This window comes from Oncorhynchus mykiss, chromosome 25 (assembly GCF_013265735.2).
Source record: "Oncorhynchus mykiss isolate Arlee chromosome 25, USDA_OmykA_1.1, whole genome shotgun sequence".
NCBI classification, from domain to species: Eukaryota; Metazoa; Chordata; class Actinopteri; order Salmoniformes; family Salmonidae; genus Oncorhynchus; species Oncorhynchus mykiss.
In genome coordinates, this window is record NC_048589.1 from 36,589,903 (window position 1) to 36,610,217 (window position 20,315).

The 20,315-nt window shown below is 42.8% G+C and overlaps 2 protein-coding genes across 3 annotated transcripts in view; both read left to right on the forward strand.

Annotated features, from left to right (window-relative positions):
• Positions 1 to 20,315, forward strand: part of LOC110505847 (ensconsin) — a 448,490-nt gene that overhangs the window by 213,683 nt on the left and 214,492 nt on the right. The gene's annotated exons all lie outside the window — the stretch shown is intronic.
• LOC110504238 (nesprin-1) overlaps positions 1 to 20,315 on the forward strand; it is a 181,794-nt gene that overhangs the window by 140,644 nt on the left and 20,835 nt on the right. For both annotated transcript variants that reach the window (XM_036962622.1, XM_036962623.1), the window contains 23 exons: positions 1,949 to 2,080; positions 2,300 to 2,496; positions 2,695 to 2,827; positions 3,061 to 3,243; positions 4,395 to 4,544; positions 5,714 to 5,890; positions 6,353 to 6,508; positions 6,734 to 6,889; positions 7,163 to 7,333; positions 7,476 to 7,609; positions 7,857 to 8,061; positions 8,334 to 8,516; positions 8,762 to 8,908; positions 9,203 to 9,357; positions 9,625 to 9,772; positions 10,393 to 10,487; positions 10,861 to 11,095; positions 11,900 to 12,094; positions 15,311 to 15,436; positions 17,289 to 17,444; positions 18,572 to 18,730; positions 19,369 to 19,535; positions 19,871 to 20,033. In XM_036962622.1, coding sequence (XP_036818517.1) covers positions 1,949 to 2,080; positions 2,300 to 2,496; positions 2,695 to 2,827; positions 3,061 to 3,243; positions 4,395 to 4,544; positions 5,714 to 5,890; positions 6,353 to 6,508; positions 6,734 to 6,889; positions 7,163 to 7,333; positions 7,476 to 7,609; positions 7,857 to 8,061; positions 8,334 to 8,516; positions 8,762 to 8,908; positions 9,203 to 9,357; positions 9,625 to 9,772; positions 10,393 to 10,487; positions 10,861 to 11,095; positions 11,900 to 12,094; positions 15,311 to 15,436; positions 17,289 to 17,444; positions 18,572 to 18,730; positions 19,369 to 19,535; positions 19,871 to 20,033 — 3,723 coding nt within the window. The remainder of the gene's footprint in view (positions 1 to 1,948; positions 2,081 to 2,299; positions 2,497 to 2,694; positions 2,828 to 3,060; positions 3,244 to 4,394; positions 4,545 to 5,713; positions 5,891 to 6,352; positions 6,509 to 6,733; positions 6,890 to 7,162; positions 7,334 to 7,475; positions 7,610 to 7,856; positions 8,062 to 8,333; positions 8,517 to 8,761; positions 8,909 to 9,202; positions 9,358 to 9,624; positions 9,773 to 10,392; positions 10,488 to 10,860; positions 11,096 to 11,899; positions 12,095 to 15,310; positions 15,437 to 17,288; positions 17,445 to 18,571; positions 18,731 to 19,368; positions 19,536 to 19,870; positions 20,034 to 20,315) is intronic.

Here is a 20,315-nt window from a genome sequence, read left to right on the forward strand (position 1 = left end):
GAAAAGAAACGTCCTCTCAATGTCAACTGCTTTTATATTCAGCAAACTTAACGTGTAAATATTTTTATGAAAATAACAAGATTCAACAACTGAGACATAACCTGAACAAGTTCCACAGACATGTGACTAACATTAATGGAATAATTTGTCCCTGAACAAAGGGGTGGTCAAAATCAAAAGTAACAGTCAGTATCTGGTGTGGCCACCAGCTGCATTAAGTACTGCAGTGCATCTCCTCATCATGGTTCTTGCTGTGAGATGTTACCCCACTCTTCCACCAAGGCACCTGCAAGTTCCCAGACATTTCTGGGGGGGATTGGCCCTAGCCCTCACCCTCCGATCCAACAGGTCTCAGACGTGCTCAATGGGATTGAGATCCGGGCTCTTCGCTGGCCATGGCAGAACACTGACATTCCTGTCTTGCAGGAAATCACGCACAGAACGAGCAGTATGTCTGGTGGCATTATCATGCTGGAGGGTCATGTCAGGATGAGCCTGCAGGACAGGTACCACATGAGGGAGGAGGATGTCTTCCCTGTAACGCACAGCGTTGAGATTGCCTGCAATGACGACAAGCTCAGTCCGATGATGCTGTGACACATCGCCCCAGACCATGATGGACCCTCCACCTCCAAATCAATCCTGCTCCAGAGTACAGGCCTCGATGTAACGCTCATTCCTTCGATGATAAATGCGAATCTGACCATCACCCTTGGTGAGACAAAACCGCGACTCGTCAGTGAAGAGCACTTTTTGCCAGTCCTGTCTGGTCCAGCGACGGTGGATTTGTGCCCATAGGCGACGTTGTTGCCGTTGATGTCTGATGCCTGCCTTACAATAGGCCTACAAGCCCTCAGTCCCGTCTCTCTTAGCCTATTGCGGACAGTCTGAGCACTGACTGAGGGATTGTGCATTCCTGGTGTAAATTGGACAGTTGTTGTTGCCATCCTGTACCTGTCCCGCAGGTGTGATGTTCGGATGTACGGATCCTGTGCAGGTGTTGTTACACGTGGTCTGCCACTGCGAGGATGATCAGCTCTCCTTCCTGTCTCCCTCTAGTGCTGTCTTAGGCGTCTCACCGTACTGACATTGCAATTTATTGACCTGGCCACATCTGCAGTCCTCATCCCTCCTTGCAGCATGCCTAGGGCACGTTTACGCAGATGAGCAGTGACCCTGGGCATCTTTCTTTTGGTGTTTTTCAGAGTCAGTAGAAAGGCCTCTTTAGTGTCCTAAGTTTTCATAACTGTGACCTTAATTGCCTACCGTCTGTAAGCTGTTCCACGGGTGCATGTTCATTCATTGTTGATGGTTCATTGAACAAGCACGAGAAACAGTGTTTAAACCCTTTACAATGAAGATCTGTGAAGTTATTTGGATTTTTACGAATTATCTTTGAAAGACACGGTCCTGAAAAAGGGGCTACTGTAGTAGTAGTAGTAGTGTTGAACTATATGTACTGTAGTAGTAGTAGTACTACATGTACTGTACTAGTACTATATGTACTGTACTAGTACTATATGTACTGTAGTATTAGCATATGTGTTGTAGTAGTAGTACTATATGTACTGTAGTAGTAGTATATGTGTTGTAGTAGTAGTACTATATGTACTGTAGTAGTAGTATATGTGTTGTAGTAGTAGTACTATATGTACTGTAGTATTAGCATATGTGTTGTAGTAGTAGTACTATATGTACTGTAGTAGTAGTATATGTGTTGTAGTAGTAGTACTATATGTACTGTAGTAGTAGTATATGTACCATCATACTTAAATCAGTGGAATACCTTTTTCACACTACTGTGTTGGCCTGATTACGCATCTGTCAGAGTTGCTGTAACCATGCTGGAAAGGACAATGTGAAAAGACAATATCCAGGCCAGCACAGTACGGTTCTGTATATGTGTAACCCAAGTATAACGGAATTGCCTCTATACGTGTGTTTTCAGACTTGGAGCCGTCTGGTGCCGGACTACCAGGCTCTGTGTATGCAGTTGGATGCAGTGCAGGGTAGCATCCCCACAGTGGGCCTGGTGGAGGAGACAGAGGAGAGCCTCACTGAGAGGAGTTCACTCTATCAGGTATAGTAGATCACTATCACCATGTTATGCAGTTATTACAGAAAGCCATTGGCACTTTCATATACTGTGTGTAACGTTTGAGCTGACAATTTACAGTGGCGTCATCATCTTAATCAAGATTTTCCTAATAAATACCAGAAAGAATACTGTACAATAAAGTCATAACATAATTTATTTAATTCATGTCCCCCATCTTGGTTTACCTCCTTCTCTCCATAGAGTCTGAAGGGCAGACTGATGGAGCACCAGCACAAGCTGAGCCAGGTGCTGGAGGAGGGGAAGAGGCTGCAGCTATCTGTGTGCTGTCCTGGCCTGGACACAAAGCTCACAGTGCTAGGGGAACACTGGCTCAGCAACACTACCAAGGTCAACAAGGAGCTGCAGAGACTAGAGGCCATCCTCAAACATTGGACCAGGTTAGGGCTGAACCCCAAGGGATATTGTTTAGGGTGTGCTGTGTACTGGATGTGATGTAGACATGGGTTCAAATAGTATTAATTTCCTTCTAATACTTTAGCTACTACTTGAACCCAGGTCTGCACTGTATGTACTGTGAATATGTTGGGGGGTTGAATATCACCCACTAAGCCTGTTTGTCTCCATGTGATGCCCAGGTACCAGAAGGAGTCATCAGAGTTGATTGGCTGGCTGCAGTCTGCTCTCGAACGTCTGGGCTTCTGGAACAATCAGGCAGTCGTAGTTCCACAGGAGATGGAGACCCGCAGGGACCATCTCTCTACCTTCCTGGTGAGTCAACATATCAAAAGAGTGGGTGATACCTTAGAGGAAGTGGATATTCGACTGGCAGATCTGGATCAAATGGTTAACGTTAGAGGTGAAGAGTAGGGTTAGGGTTAGAGGGGTTAGAGTAAGGGTTAAGTTTAGGCATAAGGGGTTTGAGAACCATCATCTGGAACCAGCTGTATACACAGCCTGATATTCAATGTGAAACTGACCGTTATACTATTCTCTGTTCACAGGACTTCTGTAAAGAGGTGGAGTCGCGTTCATCTCTGAAGAATTCTGTGCTGACTGAGGGCAACCAGCTTCTGAGGCTGAAGAGGGTTGGAAGTGCAGCCCTGCGGTCTGACCTGGCCCGCATAGACTCAGAGTGGACCCAACTACTTACACTCATCCCAGGGGTGCAAGAGAAGCTACACCAGGTACTAAATCAGGCTTATCTGCACACACACACACACACGCGCGCGCAGTCGACCAAACTGCTCACACGCATCCACACCTGTTGCTGACAGGTGTATAAAATCGAGCACACAGCCATGCAATCTTCATAGACAAACATTGGCAGTAGAATGGCATTATTGAAGAGCTCAGTGACTTTCAACTTCGCACCGTCATAGGATGTCACTTTTCGAACTAGTCAGTTCATCAAATTTCTGCCCTGCTAGAGCTGCCCCAGTCAACTGTAAGTGCTGTTATTGTGAAGTGGAAAAGTCTAGGAGCAAAAACAGCTCCGCCGTGAAGTGGTAGGCCACACAAGCTCACAGAACTGTCCAGGGCTGAAGTGTGTAGCGTGTAAAAATCATCCGTCCTCGGTTGCGACACTCACTACCAAGTTCCAAACAGCCTCTGGAACCAACGTCAGCACAATAACTTTTCATCGGGAGCTTCAGGAAGTGGGTTTCCATGGCCGAGCCTAAAATCGCCATTCACAATGCCAAGCGTTGGCTGGAGTGATGAATCACGTTTCACCATCTGGCAGTCCGATGGACAAATCTGGGTTTGGCGGATGCCGGGAGAATGCTACCTGTCCCAATGTATAGTGCCAACTGTAAAGTTTGATGGAGGAGGAATTGTGGTCTGGGGCTGTTTTTCATGGTTCGGGCTTGGCCCCTTAGTTACAGTGAAGGGAAATCTTAATGCTACAGCATACAATTACATTTTAAACTATTTTAAACTTTGTGGCAACAGTTTGGGGAAGACCCTTTCCTGTTTCAGCATGACAATGCCCTCGTGCAGAAACAAGGTCCATACAGAAATGGTTTGTCGAGATTGGTGTGGAAGAACATGACTGGCCTGACCTCAACCCCCTTCGAACACCTTTGAGATGGATTGGAACACCGACTGCGAGACAGACCTAATCGCCCAACATCAGTGCTGACCTCACTAATGCTCTTGTGGCTGCATGGAAGCAAGTCCCCGCAGCAATGTTCCAACATCTAGTGGATAGCCTTCCCAGAACAGTGGAGGCTGTTTAAAGCAGCAAATGGGGGACCAAATCCATATTAATGCCCATGATTTTGGAATGAGATGTTTGACGAGGAGTTGTGTTTATTAGCCCGTTTCTTTTCCTCAGTTACAAATGGAGAAGTTAGCCTCTAGGCATGCCATCTCTGAGCTGGTCAACTGGATATCTCTGATGGAGAATGTGATTGGAGAGGACGAAGAGAACCTGAAAGGAGCCGTGGGGTCGACTGTCATCCAGGACTATCTACAGAAATACAAGGTAAGGAACAGAAAACTCACAGCTAGCACATTTGGTTCCTTGGAAGTTGTGGAAACATACCGTTTTGGTTTCTCATTGGTTCTGAGAACGAAGCCATAAGTTTCCACGTTTTTTTAAACGTTCTGACAATGGAAGTGATAATTTTGCCTGTTCTAGGAGCGTACATTTTTAGGTTGCAGTGAGGTTCTGAGAACATTTTTACTATGGTTCCCTGAAAGTTTTCCTAGGGGGGTTTATTAATGTTCTGAGAATGGAAATTCAAGGTTATTTGAAGGTAAATAAGTTGTATTCTGAGAACATTCTCCAAATGTTGTGAATGTTTTTGAACAACATGTTAAGGTTAATTGGAGGTTTTTGAAGAACTTCCTTAAAACTTTCACTGAATGTTTCAATAAGACTTTTAATAACACTGCTAGCTTAGTTTTGGGTTAACAGTTTTGAACGCCAAGCACACATGGAAATTAATTTGCTTCTGCATTAATCATGCAAACACATTTCTTTTTTTTATTGTGCCACAGTGTCAGTGAGATTCAACCCTATGATCTTCTGTTCTCTATCCATGGAATTAGCCCCCTGCACCACCAAGATTGCGCTATTATGCCATGTTTTTTTTTACTCATACAAAGCTGTTCATTTTAGTCTATTCGAACAGACCCCATTTCAGAAGAAACAACACTCATTAAGATCAGGTGTCGCCAATTAGTGGTCACGGCCAACACACCTGAACACACTTAACAAGATAGAGGCTAGAGAGAGTTTTGTTGATTGCTGAAAACAAAATGTATGTTATTAAATAACATTCTTAGAACGTTCTTTGAACGTTACTAATGTTTTCTTGAGGTTTTTATGGAAAGTTTTCTTCATGTTCTGAAAACATGACTTTAAGTAGAACCGTGAGGAAACCTGCAGAAAACTTACTGAAATTCCCGTTGAAGAACATTGTTTCTTAATGTTCTCTGAACGTTCTGAGAACATGAACTTAACTAGAACCATGTGGAAACCTGTAGGGAACGTTATGCTGAAGTACTAAAATTCCCACAGAAGAACGCTGTTTCTTAACATTCTTGGAACGATTTGAGAACATTCCCAATGCCAAACCATACAAATATCTGTTGGACAATAAAGTAATCTTCTTCTTCTCCCTGGTCTCTCTCTCTCTCCTTCCCCAGGGCTTCAGAGTTGATGTGCGCTGTAAGCAGCTGACGGTGGATTTTGTGAACCAGTCTGTGCTCCAGATCAGTGATCAGGATGTGGAGAGCAGGCGCAGCGACCAGACAGACTTTGCCGAGAAGCTGGGAGCAATGAACCGACGCTGGCAGTTACTACAGGGACTCATCACGGAGAGGGTGAGAGAGAGAATAAACCACTTTCAACCTCAACTTAAAATGTCTACTTTCAACTTTATTTGTTAGAGAGGGAAATTAGTTGTGCAACAAGATCACACATAAGAGAATAAACATACATGTAACCTGATGCATTATGGGTATTCCAGAGCATGGTTAAACTTAAACCCCTGGCTATTACACCACAATCATATAAAAAAACAATCTCATATTAAAGCATATTTTTACGTATGACATCTCATTCACTGTGTGGCTCTTTGAATTATGTCAATGTAGAATTCATCTGCTTTCATTGTATTATATAATTGATGATGTAAGCTTGGTACCCAGAACTAAATCTCTTGTGCGCTCTGAGCAGCTAGAGACAGACAAAGCCTTGTGATCAAACAAAGCCTGTTATGTGTTTCAGGGATTATTTCATTGTCTCAGTACATTATGTGACTCTGTGCTGTGTTGCGTGGTCAGGTCCAGTTCCTGGAGACTCTGCTGGAGGCCTGGTTGAACTATGAGAACAACATACAGGGCCTGAAGACCTGGCTGCTCACTCAGGAGGGGAGGCTGAAGAGGAAACCCAGGATAGAGGACCTAACCTCCGTACAGAACGCTCTCAATGACTGCCAGGTAGGAACATTCGCTGCACTTTGTATTGATTTATTAGATAATTCTTATCTTGTTTTTGCACATTTACAGTATATTATGTCTTTGGGTTTCAATTTGGATGTGCATTTTTTTAAATTAAGAATCTTGATCTTTGTCATGTTGATTGTAACCGCTCTCTGCTCCCTGATAGTAGTTTAACTACTAAATAAGTAGTTGCTCTGCTCTCTCTTTCCACTGCTTCTGCAGGAGATGGAGGAGAAGGTGAAGGAGAAGGAGGGTGAGGTGGAGCGGGTGGAGGAGCAGGCCTGTGCCCTCATCCAGAACAAAACCGACGAGGCCTGCGCTGTCGTCATGGAGACGCTCCAAGCTGTCAATCACACCTGGGCTAACCTGGACCACCTGGTAGGCGGAGCTATTTTATGGAGTGTAAATAATGTATTATTGGTCTGTGAGTTGTATGAGAGGTGTGATAATCACAGATGTAGCCCACTAAGTACCCCATACTCACCTATAACCACACACTCAGCTACTGCCCCATTATAACTACCCTTCACTCACTATGATGATCCCCTGTTGCAGAAGAACACTAAACACAACTGCAAAATGTATTAAGCTCCGTGGACTACTTTTTAAGTGTAAACCCTATTGTTCTACTCCGTCTCTGCTCCACGCCAGATCGGCCAGCTGAAGATCAGCCTGGTGTCAGTGCTGGACCAGTGGAGTCTGTACAAGTTGTCCTCAGAGGAGATGAATGGCTACCTGATGGAGGGGAGGTACTCTGTGTCCCGTTTCCGCCTCCTCACCGGCTCCCTGGAGGCTGTACAGCTACAGGTGAAGAGTCTCCAGGTAATACCAGTATGAACAGGCTTTTACAAATATATTTTTGTCTACCCTGTAGCCCAACACTTCTACATCTTTGAGGGGGAGTGGAGGAGTTCACACTTCGGGAGAAATTTGGGCTAATGTGTTTGTGACTTGTGTTGTGTAGAGCCTACAGGAGGAACTGGAGAAGCAGGAGGGCAGTCTGAGGAAGTTTGGCTCTGTGACACACCAGCTGCTGAATGAGTGCCACCCGTCTGTGTCCGACTCCCTCAACAATACCCTGAAGGACGTCAACGCTAGGTTTGTTTGTTTATTTGAATCACTTTAAGACCACAATGGGGGCATATCTTCCAGCAGTCCATGAGTGGGTGAGAACCGTGACTTTTAAGTCTTCAGGTCTCAGGCAAGGTCATGTGATCATCGTTCCAAACCACCTGTGTTGTGCTCAGGTGGAGCAGTCTCATCCATGATCAGTTGATTCAACAACAATAAGATTTTATTGATCCATTGATCCAAGATGTGGATCATCAATGTATGTTGTGTCCAGGTGGAGCAGTCTCCTGGAAGAGATCTCAGAGCGTCTGAAGAGCAGCAAAGCCCTGCTACAGCTGTGGCAGCACTACAAGGAGCTGTATGGAAAGAGTAGCTCCAGTGTCCAGCTACAAGAGGAGCAGGCTGACCGACTCCTGGAGACCGCCTGCACCAAGGACATCACAGACGAGGAGGTCTCCACCTGGATCCAAGACTGCAGCGTGAGTAGGAATGGTGTTGGAATGACCGTTCTACACACGCACAGGACTCAGCACGGAGCTATATACTGTCAACTCCTATTAAGGCCTTTTTGCTTATATGGCCCACTGTGAAAATAATTGTTGGAACACTTGAATCAGATGCACGTTTCAGGGTTTAATGCGCTAAGCTTTCGGTCAACAATGATCCTTGTCAGAAAACTAAATGACATATGGTCATATTGCTTTGTGATAATAGATGTGTTCTGTTTTGGTGTATGGTGGTGTTTCTCCAGGAGTTGCTTCGTGCCCAGGCTCCAGTGAAGGCATCTCTACAGGTTATTCAGGAGCTAGGAGATCAGCTGAAGCAACAGGTGGACACCTCCACAGCATCCGCCGTCCAGTCAGACCACCTTTCTCTGACCCAGCGCCTGGCCACTGTGGAGCAGGCCCTCAGCAGACAGCTCACTACACTACAGGTACAGGGGGACTATAGGACTTGATTCACCTGATATATTTTACCAGTTGCTTACTCTATGATCCCAAAGACCTTGAGACATTAGTGTCTCATGCCACTGAGATGTTCTAAAGAATGTACTTTTCAGTTGCTTCATTGGCCATTGGTTCATGCCTTTTGACCAGGGATCCCTTGAACAATGTATGTATGTCTTACTGAGATATAATAAAGGATCATTGAATAAATCCATGTCTTGTTTTCCTGCAGACGGGAGTCCAGGACTATGAGACCTTCAGTGAGCAGCTGGGTTCCTTAGGTCGCTGGATGGTGGAGGGAGAAGAGGCTCTGAAGATCCAGGATCCCAACAGTTCTTCTGACCTGTCCGTCATACAGGACCGAATGGAGGAACTCAAGGTAAGTCACTGTGATCTACAGTATCTAGCCACAATACTTTATATGACTGACTTCTCAATTAATTTCCTTGTTTCCTTTTCTCATCTTCACTGATTGGAAAATATTTGACAGGTGAATACAATATGGTGGAAACTCATTAGGCTAGCCTTTACATGGTCCGTTCTTTCAAATCAGAGCAATGAAGGAGAGGAAACAAGGAGAGGGTGGATTGTTAGACAATTGAGAAAGAGGCAGTGTCTCAAGGAAGTGTTGATGTTACTGAGAGACTGCTGTTCTGTGCTGTTCCCCCTACAGAGACAGATCTTGAGATTCAGTAGCATGGCTCATGACCTTGAGCGTCTCAACGAGCTGGGCTACAGGCTTCCTCTCGACGACATTGAGATCAAACGCATGCAGAACCTTAACCGTAGCTGGTCTGCAGCCAACGCCCAAACCACTGAGAGGTTCAGGTAAGTTCATGAAAAACTTTGATCACGTGAAATAACTTCAAAAACTTTTTTCAAAGAGATTAAGGTTGGCTCAGTAAATAATTTGATGACATTGGGCAGGTATTTTGACTGTATCCGTAACTAGAATTTTGTCTCCCATTGACGTCAATTAATGATTTAAGTGCAAGTCCGAATTTCTCCCCATATTTCAACTCTGAATCGGGCCCTGCGTTATTTCAATGACTTGGTTTTTGGGTCTGATATTTTCGGTTGTTGGTCTCTCCTCAGCAAACTGCAGTCATTCCTGCTGCAGCAGCAGACGTTCCTGGAGAAGTGTGAGACGTGGATGGAGTTCCTGGTACAGACAGAGGAGAAGCTGGCCGTGGAGATCTCTGGGAACTACCAGAGTCTGATGGAGCAGCAGAGAGCGCACAAAGTAGGTGGAGGATATCCTGCTGGAAACATAACCCAGTAGTGAACCATGGGGGGAATTATGACGTCATCCCAGATTACAACTAGTTCTGAACCAGTTCTGGTTGAGATCTGGTTGTAGCCCTTTCCTGCAGTCAAATTACCAAAACTCCCTCTAGTGACCCCATGGGTGGAATGTTATTCAAATTTTTCATAATTTTAAAATTAATTTAAAAAAATGTCAACACTGATAATCCTGTGTTTCTATGTCAAACGGTTTTGTTATATTTCACTCTTCTGTGCTGCAAATAAAGTACAGTTTTGGAATGAAAACTCAAAATGTAATACATTTCAACTCTATATCTGACATAGTACTTGGTGTCTTCTTTTTTTAAAGCCCATAACCATGTGTTTGAGGTGTATACTTTTGTTTCAATGTAGATTTGTTAAGACTATGTGACCCTGATTTTTGCCCACTGAAGTTAAAGGTATAATTACATAATTTCAACCAGCTTTGCATGCTAGGATTTGGGACGTCTGGATTCCATAGAGTCATCATGACTGCTATAATGCAATAATTACTGTTATGTCACTTCCCAAGATGCTCTTACTCTGATCTGAAATCTGAATGTGTTTTCTCCAAAGCTATTTCAGGCTGAGATGTTCAGCCGTCAGCAGATCCTCCACTCTATAATCAGTGATGGCCAGAGGATGCTGGCGCAGGGACAGGTGGATGACAGGTACAGTACACTGCCTCATTGTGTAAAGTGTGTTGATACACATATCATGACACTCATATGGTGCACTTAAAAAAAACTTTACTTAACTTGACGTGTACTTGGCTCTTATCATTCACAAAGCTGTAGATGAGTGCCTTGGTATAAACTTGATCATTCTTGTCTGCTTTGTATGAGTCCTCTACAGCAGGTTCCAGGGCTCATAATCAAACCTTGATGATGAGTGGATTATTTGAATCAGCTGTGTAGTGCTAGGGCAAAGAACAAAACCTGCACCCAGAGGGGGCCCAGGACCTAGTTTGGGAAAACCTGGTGCACAGTATATCCATCTAATTCAGTTCTTATCTTGCCTGTAAATGTCCACTCTCTCCTGCAGGGATGAATTCAACCGGAAGTTGTTGCTGTTGAGTAACCAGTGGCAGGGCGTTGTGCGTCGCGCCCAGCAAAGGCAGGGTATCATCGACAGCCTGATCCGCCAGTGGCAACGTTACAGGGATATGTCAGAGAAGCTGAGGAAATGGCTAGTGGAGATCTCACACCCCGCCGAAGCCCTACTGGCTGGGGCGCCCGTACCCCTGCAGCAGGCCAGATCCATGCTGGATGCAGTTCAGGTATTTTAGGCTCAACTAACTCTGATGACCTCTTGACCCTAGCTAGCTACCTTCTTCTTGGTGATATAAAACTTGTGACTATTTATACCAAAACTCACTCTCTCTGACGACTGTGTCGAATGGGACTACCTATATGACTTTGGAGATGGAGAGATATTTAATGGATAACAGTATAGTACTTATCCTCAAATGGCAATATCTTCACCCTTTCAGCTTTACCGGGGAACAAGGCAAGGCTGACACCTATCCCCTTTATTGTTTGCTACCACGTTAGAGCCATTGATAAGGGTTAGAGTTAGGATCAGGGTTATGCTCTAACTATCCTGATATATTCCTATGTCTCTGTTATCCCAGTTGAAGGATAAGGTTCTGTAGGGGCAGCAGGGCTGCTACATCCTAACAGTGGAGTGTTAGGGCAGTGGTATTCAAAGTCAGTAAATGTAATGAATTGAAGGTTATTTGTTCATGTCAAATTTAAATTTGTTTTAAGGTTGTGTCATTAGATACCGTTGAAAACATTTAAATATCACTGAATTAGGGTCAGGGTTACGTTCTAACTGTCCAGCCTCTGTGTTCCTCCAGCTGAAAGAGAAGGTCCTACAGCGACAGCAGGGCTCTAACATCCTGACGGTGGATGGTTAGGATCAGTGTTAATGCTATGTGCTGACTTTCCGGTATCCCCTGTTATCCCAGATAAAGGAGAAGGTCCTACAGCGACAGCAGGGCTCTGACATCCTGACGGTGGATGGTTAGGATCAGTGTTAATGCTATGTGCTGACTTTCCGGTATCCCCTGTTATCCCAGATAAAGGAGAAGGTCCTACAGCGACAGCAGGGCTCTTACATCCTGACAGTAGAAGCTGGGAAACAGCTGCTCCTATCTGCAGACAGCAGGGCAGAGGTGTCTCTGCAGGGAGAGCTCACAGACATCCAGGAACGCTGGAGACACGCCACCATCTGCCTGGAGGAACAGAGGCGTGAGCTGGACAAGCTGGACAAGGTACACTGCACCAAACTGTACCTTTAAACACACCGTTAGCTTTTCCTTTAAACACACCTTTAGCTGTTCCTTTAAACACACCTTTAGCTGTTCCTTTAAACACACCGTTAGCTGTTCCTTTAAACACACCTTTAGCTGTTCCTTTAAACACACCTTTAGCTGTTCCTTTAAACACACCGTTAGCTTTTCCTTTAAACACACCTTTAGCTGTTCCTTTAAACACACCTTTAGCTGTTCCTTTAAACACACCGTTAGCTGTTCCTTTAAACACACCGTTAGCTGTTCCTTTAAACACACCTTTAGCTGTTCCTTTAAACACACCGTTAGCTGTTCCTTTAAACACACCGTTAGCTGTTCCTTTAAACACACCTTTAGCTGTTCCTTTAAACACACCTTTAGCTGTTCCTTTAAACACACCGTTAGCTGTTCCTTTAAACACACCGTTAGCTGTTCCTTTAAACACACCTTTAGCTGTTCCTTTAAACACACCTTTAGCTGTTCCTTTAAACACACCTTTAGCTTTTCCTTTAAACACACCTTTAGCTGTTCCTTTAACCTCTCTGGGATAAAAAGCCAGTGAAAATGCAGAGCGCCAAATTCAAATAAATTACTATAAAAATCAAACTTGAAATCACACATGCAAATCACACATGCAAGATAGCAAATGTAAGCTAAACTTGTTGTGAATCCAGCCAACATGTCAGATCTCAAAAAGGCTTTTCGGCAAAAGCAAACGATGCTATTATCTGAGGAGAGCACCATAGAAACAAAGAGAGAAGCATATTTCAACCCTACAGGCACGACACAAAATGCAGAAATAAAAATATAATTCATGCCTTACCTTTGACAAGCTTCTTTTGTTGGCACTCCAATATGTCCCATAAACATCATAAATGGTCCTTTTGTTCGATTAATTCCGTCGCTATATATCCAAAATGTCAATTTATTTGTTTGATCCAGAAAAACAACGTGACTACAAAATATCTCAAAAGTTACCTGTAAACTTTGCCAAAACATTTCAAACTACTTTTGTAATTCAACTTTAGGTATTTTTTAACGTAAATAATCAATAAATTGAAGACGGGATGATCTGTGTTCAATACAGGAAGAAAACAAACTGTAGCATGCTTTCTGGTCATGCGCCTCTATCTAACAGTACACTTCAAGTGACCCTCGTTCAAGATGGTCGTACTTCTTCATTACACAAAGGAATAACCTCAACCAATTTCTAAAGACTGTTGACATCCAGTGGAAGCAATGGGAACTGCAGCAAGGTCCCTTAGAAATCTGGATTCCCAATGAAACCCCATTGAAAAGAGAGTGACCCCCCCAAAAAAACCTGAATGGTTTGTCCTCTGGGTTTCGCCTGCTAAATAGGTTCTGTTATACTCACAGACATGATTCAAACAGTTTCAGAAACTTCAGAGTGTTTTCTATAAAAATATACTAATAGTATGCATATCTTATCTTCTGGGGATGAGTAGACAGGCGCTACACAAAACACAGAAATAAAATATAAAACATGCCTTACCTTTGACAAGCTTCTTTTGTTGGCACTCCAATATGTCCCATAAACATCACAATTAGTTCTTTTGTTCGATTAATTCCGTCCATATATATCCAAAATGTCAATTTATTTGTCCTGTTTGATCCTGAAAAAAACAGCTTCCAAAATGCGCAACGTCACTACAAAATATTTCAAACTTCTTTTGTAATACAACATTAGGTATTTTTAAACGTTAATAATCGATCAAATTGAAGACGGGTCTATTTGTTTTGAATAGAGGACGAGAGGAAACTAACGCTACTTTTCAAGTCTAACGCAACTCTTAACAGTGTTACCCATTTCCTAGATGGCCGGACTTCTTCATTTCACAAAGGAATAACCTCAACCAAATTTCAAAGACTGGTAACATCCATTGGAAGCGGTAGGAACTGAAAACAAGTTCCTAAGAAATATTGTTTGCCAATGAGAACACAATGAACAGACCGAGACCTAAGAAAAAAATCTGAACAGTTAGTCCTCGGGGTTTTGCCTGCTACATAAGTTCTGTTATACTCACAGACATGATTCGAACAGTTTTAGAAACTTCAGAGTGTTTTCTGTCCAAATCTACCTATAACATGCATATCTTATATTCTTGGCATGAGTAGCAGGAAGTTGAAATTGGGCACGCTAGTTATCCAAAAGTGAAAATGCTGCCCCCTATACCTTAAGAAGTTAATGCAACCGCTGTGTCAGATTTTTTTAAAACTTTACGGAAAAAGAAACCCATGCAATAATCTAAGACGGCGCTCAGAAGTAAAAATCACGATAGACGCAACGATGGCGTCGACATAAACAAGAAATGACATGATAAATATTCCCTTACCTTTGATGATCTACATCAGAAAGGACTCCAGGAATCCCAGGTCCACAATAAATGTTTGTTTTGTTTGATAATATCCGTTATTTATGTCCAAATACCTTCTTTTGTTAGCGCGTTTGGTATACATATCCAAACACTCATTCTGGTCAGTGTTACATCGGACAACAACTTAAAAAAAGTTATATTACAGGTCGAAGAAACATATCAAACTAAGTACAGAATCAATCATTAGGATGTTTTTAACATATAGCTTCAATAAAGTTCCAACCGGAGTATTCCTTCGTGTCTTCATGAGCAATGGAACGCAAGTGGGTACCATGAGGAATAAGCGTGATCACAAAATGGCTGCTTCTCAGACACCTGATACATTCTGCTCTCATTCACTCCCACAACAACGTAGAAGTCTCATTCAAATTTCTATTGATGGTTGAAATCTAGTGGAACCCCTAGGCAGTGCAACATCATTAATATCTCAAGGGGATTTCATTGGGGACTCTGGTGAATACATACAAAGCTCAGATTTCTCACTTCCTGTTTTGATTTCTCCTTGGGATTTTGCCTGCCATATGAGATCTGTTATACTCACAGACATCATTCAAACAGTTTTAGAAACTTCAGAGTGTTTTCTATCCAATACTAATAATAATATGCATATATTAGCAACTGAGACTGAGGAGCAGGCCATTTACTTTGGGAAACTTATTCATCCAAGCTACTCAATACTGCCCCCCAGCCATAAGAAGTTAAACACAAATTTAGCTCTACGTTTGATTGATTTATTGATGATTGATACCTAATTGTGAACACAACAACGTAGTGACACATTGTGCCTGTATGTCATCTACAGGACTGGGAGACATGTGAGAGAGGCATCGAGGGTTCTCTGGAGAAGCTGAGGAAGTTGAAACGGCAGTTCTCTCAGTCCATCCCTGATCACCACGAGGACTTACAAGCGGAACAGATGCGATGCAAGGTAACTTTAGATCTGCAACCTGCTCAATACAGCTCATGGAGACACATACTGAAGTGACTCATATACCATCTAACATAATACATTTTATTTGTGTTTATTTTGCCGTTATTTTCATAGGGAGACCAAGCTCTATCCATGAGACCAAGGTCTCTTTCGCAAAGGAGCCATGCATGCAAACAATTGAAAAAATACAAGAGTACCATGTTTTTCCTTCACTCAGAATCACCTTTATCCGCCAAGTACATTTACATGTACTGTGAATTTGAACTGGTGAAGTGATGCTGACATCGCCTTACAATAAGCAGAATACACAGACAGAATATAGACAAAATTATGTACACTTAATCTGCTGATCACGGCAGCCTGTCACTCCAATGACCTACACTACCGTTCAAAAGTGGGGTCACTTAGAAACGTCCTCAACTGGTAGCTTCATTAAATAGTACCCGCAAAACACCAGTCTCAACATCAACAGTGAAGAGGCGACTCTGGGATGCTGGCCTTCTAGGCAGAGTTGCAAAAGCCATATCTCAGACTGGCCAATAAAAATAAAAGATTAAGATTGGCAAAGAACACAGACACTGGACAGAGGAGCTCTGCCTAAAAGGCCAGCATCCCGGAGTCGCCTCTTCACTGTTGACGTCGAGACAGGTGTTTTGCGGGTACGATTTAATGAAGCTGCCAGTTGAGGATTTGTGAGGCGTCTGTTTCTTAAACTAGACACTCTAATGTACTTGTCCTCTTGCTCAGTTGTGCACCAGGGCCTCTCACTCCTCATTCTATTCTGGATAGAGACAGTTTGCGCTGCTCTGTGAAGGGAGTAGTACACAGCATTGTACGTGATGTTCAGTTTCTTGGCAATTTCTCACATGGAATAGCCTTCATTTCTCAGAACAAGAATAGACTGATGAGTTTCAGAAGAAAGAAATTTGTTTCTGGCCATTTTGAGCCTGTAATCGAACCCACAAATGCTGATGCTCCAGATACTCAACTAGTCTAAAGAAGGCCAGTTTTAATGGTTCTTTAATCAGAACAACAGTTTTCAGCTGTGCTAACATAATTGCAAAGGGGTTTTCTAATGATCAATTAGCCTTTAAAAAAAATTATAAACTTGGATTAGCTAACACAGCATGCCATTGGAACACAGGAGTGATTTTTTATTTTTTTATTTTACCTTTATTTAACCAGGCAAGTCAGTTAAGAACAAATTCTTATTTTCAATGACAGCCTGGGAACAGTGGGTTAACTGCCTGTTCAGGGGCAGAACGACAGATTTGTACCTTGTCAGCTCAGGGGTTTGAACTCACAACCTTCCGGTTACTAGTCCAACGCTCTAACCACTAGGCTACCCTGCCGCCCCATGGTTGCTGATCAGAACAACAATGGGCCTCTGTATGCCTATGTAGATATTTCATAAACAAATCTGCCGTTTGTCATTTACAACATTATTTACAACATCAGAAATACATGTCTACAGTGTATTTCTGATCAATTTGATGTTATTTTAATGGACAACATTGTTTTGCTTTTCTTTGAAAAACAAGGACATTTCTAAGTGACCCCAAACTTTTGAACGGTAGTGTACCTATTATGTCTATCACATGTTCAGTACTGCACAGAGCAGTAAACAGCTCCTGGCATCCGTGGGGAATGTTGGAAGAATGTTGAAGGAATGTTGTGATGTAATAAGATCAAACCCATTGAGGTGCCGATTGAGTTTGTCTGTAATTACATCAGTTAAATATGCCTTCAAACCAAGGTGTTCTGCATCTGCTAAGGTCATTATGGCTAAGAATAAACCTGCTTTAGGTCAACGAAAGTAGCTGATAACATTCTCTTCTCCCATGACCAGGACTTGGAGAAGACGTTTGACGGCTGGACAGAAGACCTAGCCCACCTGACGGTGCTGAGGGAGTCCCTGTCTAGCTACATCAGTGCTGAGGACCTGTCTGTTCTACAGGAACGCATGGAGCTTCTGCACCGCCAGTGGGAGGAGATCTGTCACCAGGTACTATATGGCTGTTGAATATGTTGCTGTACTGGCAGCACAGTTTGAATCCAGCCCACTGCTCTTTCAGCACTCTCTCTCCTCCCTTTCACGACTATTTCTCCATATCAAATCAACACACATATAAATAAATATATGTTCATGTTAGGAGAAGCAGTCTCTGCCAAAATACAGGTCCTGTATCTTAATTTGAGAAGGTTCCACACAACAGGACAATAATCCTGCAGCAAAAGGAAAAGTATATTGTTATGTGATTTATAATTAACATAATATTTTTTTTATAGGGGTTGATACAATAAAGTCTGACATTTTCAAGTGGAAATTACAAACTTTAGAAGCCTTTTTATACCTCGAATACACTACAAGTTTGCATTTGTTAGAAGTGCAGGAAAATTCCTTCAGCAAAAGGACGATCAAATTAAGATACAGCATCTGTAGGTGGCGTGTCTGGCAACAGAGACAAGAGCAGTCATTTTAAGTTGTAATGACATGAGGTCCCAATGCTCCACTACATACAGTAGGACAAGGGTAAATCATTCAGGCTTGCACTGACTAAATTGTGGAATTTTTGTCATTCAGCAGACACTTATCCAGAACTATGAACTATGGTTAAGTGCCTTGCTCAAGGGCGCATCAACAGATGTTTCACCTAGTCGCAAGAGAGTTGGCAAGATAGCAGAAACAGATCTGGCATCCAGGCTCTGCACTGGGCCGTATGCAAATGTAGAAAGGGGTATGCGTGCAACTAAGTCTGAGGTAGAGAGAAATCTCAATACAAAACAGTGCAGGATGCCTCCCCCTTCAAACAACATCCAGTGTTTTATATGAGTATGTTGACCAGAGACCAGCTAGTGACAGGAAACACTGTGCTAGATCTATTACGTCAAGCAACAACTCTAGACATCTACTGCTGCAGTACCTCTTCATTGCGGTTCTGCTAAATCTATGCATATTACCTAGCACCGGTAGTTGTGTATGTTTATTTTTTATGGGGAAAAGTTAATTTATTTATCTGTGCAGCTAACAATTATCCTTACCATGGTGAATTATTCATAAATGAGTATTTATGTATTTACAACGTGTGAGTTTCAATGTATCTGTATCTTACTGTCTCTTTCTCTCCATAGCTATCCCTGCGGCAGCAGCAGGTGGGTGAGAAGCTGAGTGAGTGGGCTGTGTTTAAGGAGAAGAACAGGGAGCTCTGTGATTGGCTTACCCAAATGGAGAGCAAGGTCTCTCAGAATGGAGACGTCAGAATCGAGGAGATGATCGAGAAGCTACGCAAGGTAAACTCCAACAGAAACTTAACCTACAGTATGCATAACTTTTCATTAATGTTTTAGTTTTAGACAGATATCCCATTGAACTGTACTACTGTACTCTACTCTACTCTGATCTGTTATACTCTACTCTGATCTACTGTACTCTACTGTACTCTACTCTGTTATACTCTACTCTGTTATACTCTACTCTGATCTACTCTACTGTACTCTGTTATACTCTACTCTGTTAAACTCTACTCTGATATACTCTTCTGTACTCTGTTATACTCTACTCTGTTATACTCTACTCTGATCTACTCTACTCTGTTATACTCTACTCTGATGTACTCTACTGTACTCTGTTATACTCTACTCTGTTATACTCTACTCTGTTATACTCTACTCTGATATACTCTTCTGTACTCTGTTATACTCTACTCTGTTATACTCTACTCTGATGTACTCTTCTGTACTCTGTTATACTCTACTCTGATCTACTCTACTCTAGGAATACAGGCTTGTGTTATAATTTGTTGTGGCAGTTGATCGCTCTTTCAATAGTATTTCATTCCAAATATACCATTCGTTTTCCACCGGGTCTGACTACTGTATTTCCGCTGTACTCAAACCGCTCTAAAGTGTGTCTACCCCTCCTCTCTCAGGACTACTATGAGGAGATAGCGGTGGCTCAGGAGAACAAGCAGCAGCTGTACCAGCTGGGGGAGAGACTGGCCAAGGCCAGCCATGAGAACAAGGCATCTGAGATAGAACACAAACTCAGCATGGTGGGCGAGCGCTGGCAACACCTGCTGGACCTCATCGGAGCCAGGTAAGGATACTACGGCTGTGTGCGTGTGGGAAAGGAAGTACATGGACACACTGTACACACACTTGTGTCCCAAAGGGCCATTGACATTAATGTTTGCTTTGATGCAACCTTTTCCTTGGCTGTCAGAAACACTCTGGCTTTCTCAGTGTACAGTACTTAGCACAATCTGTACTCAATGTGACTTCTTGGTTAAGTTAAATAAAAACAATGAGTGGAAAGAAGCGATTTAATGACGTTGTTAATTGTTTGTTAATTGTCTTTAGGTGCTTTATCACCAGGAATCTACTGCGTTGTGTATGTTTTTCTAAAACAACTATTGTGTATCCCACTGGCAGGTTGAAGAAGCTGAGGGAGACTCTGGTGGCAGTGCAGCAGCTGGATAAGAACATGATTAGTCTGCGGTCCTGGCTGACCCACATAGAGACGGAGCTGTCCAGACCCATCCTATACGACACCTGTGACTCCCAGGAGATACAGCGGAAGCTGGACCTGCAGCAGGTAAATACTGTGTCAGTAGCCTGGTGGTCTGTTTATGTTGTCTCACCAACTCCTTGTCACTGCAACGGTCATACAGATGTAGTATCTTAATTTGAGACAGATTTCTACAGCAGGAAAATAATTCTGCAGCAACAGCAAATGTGAATTATTATGTGGATTGTTATTAATGAAATGTTTTGAAAGGGTTGATACATTTTTCATAAGGACAAATTAAGTCTGACATTTTAGAGTGTAAATTATGAACTTTAGAAGCCTTTTTAAACACACTACAAGTTCTCATTT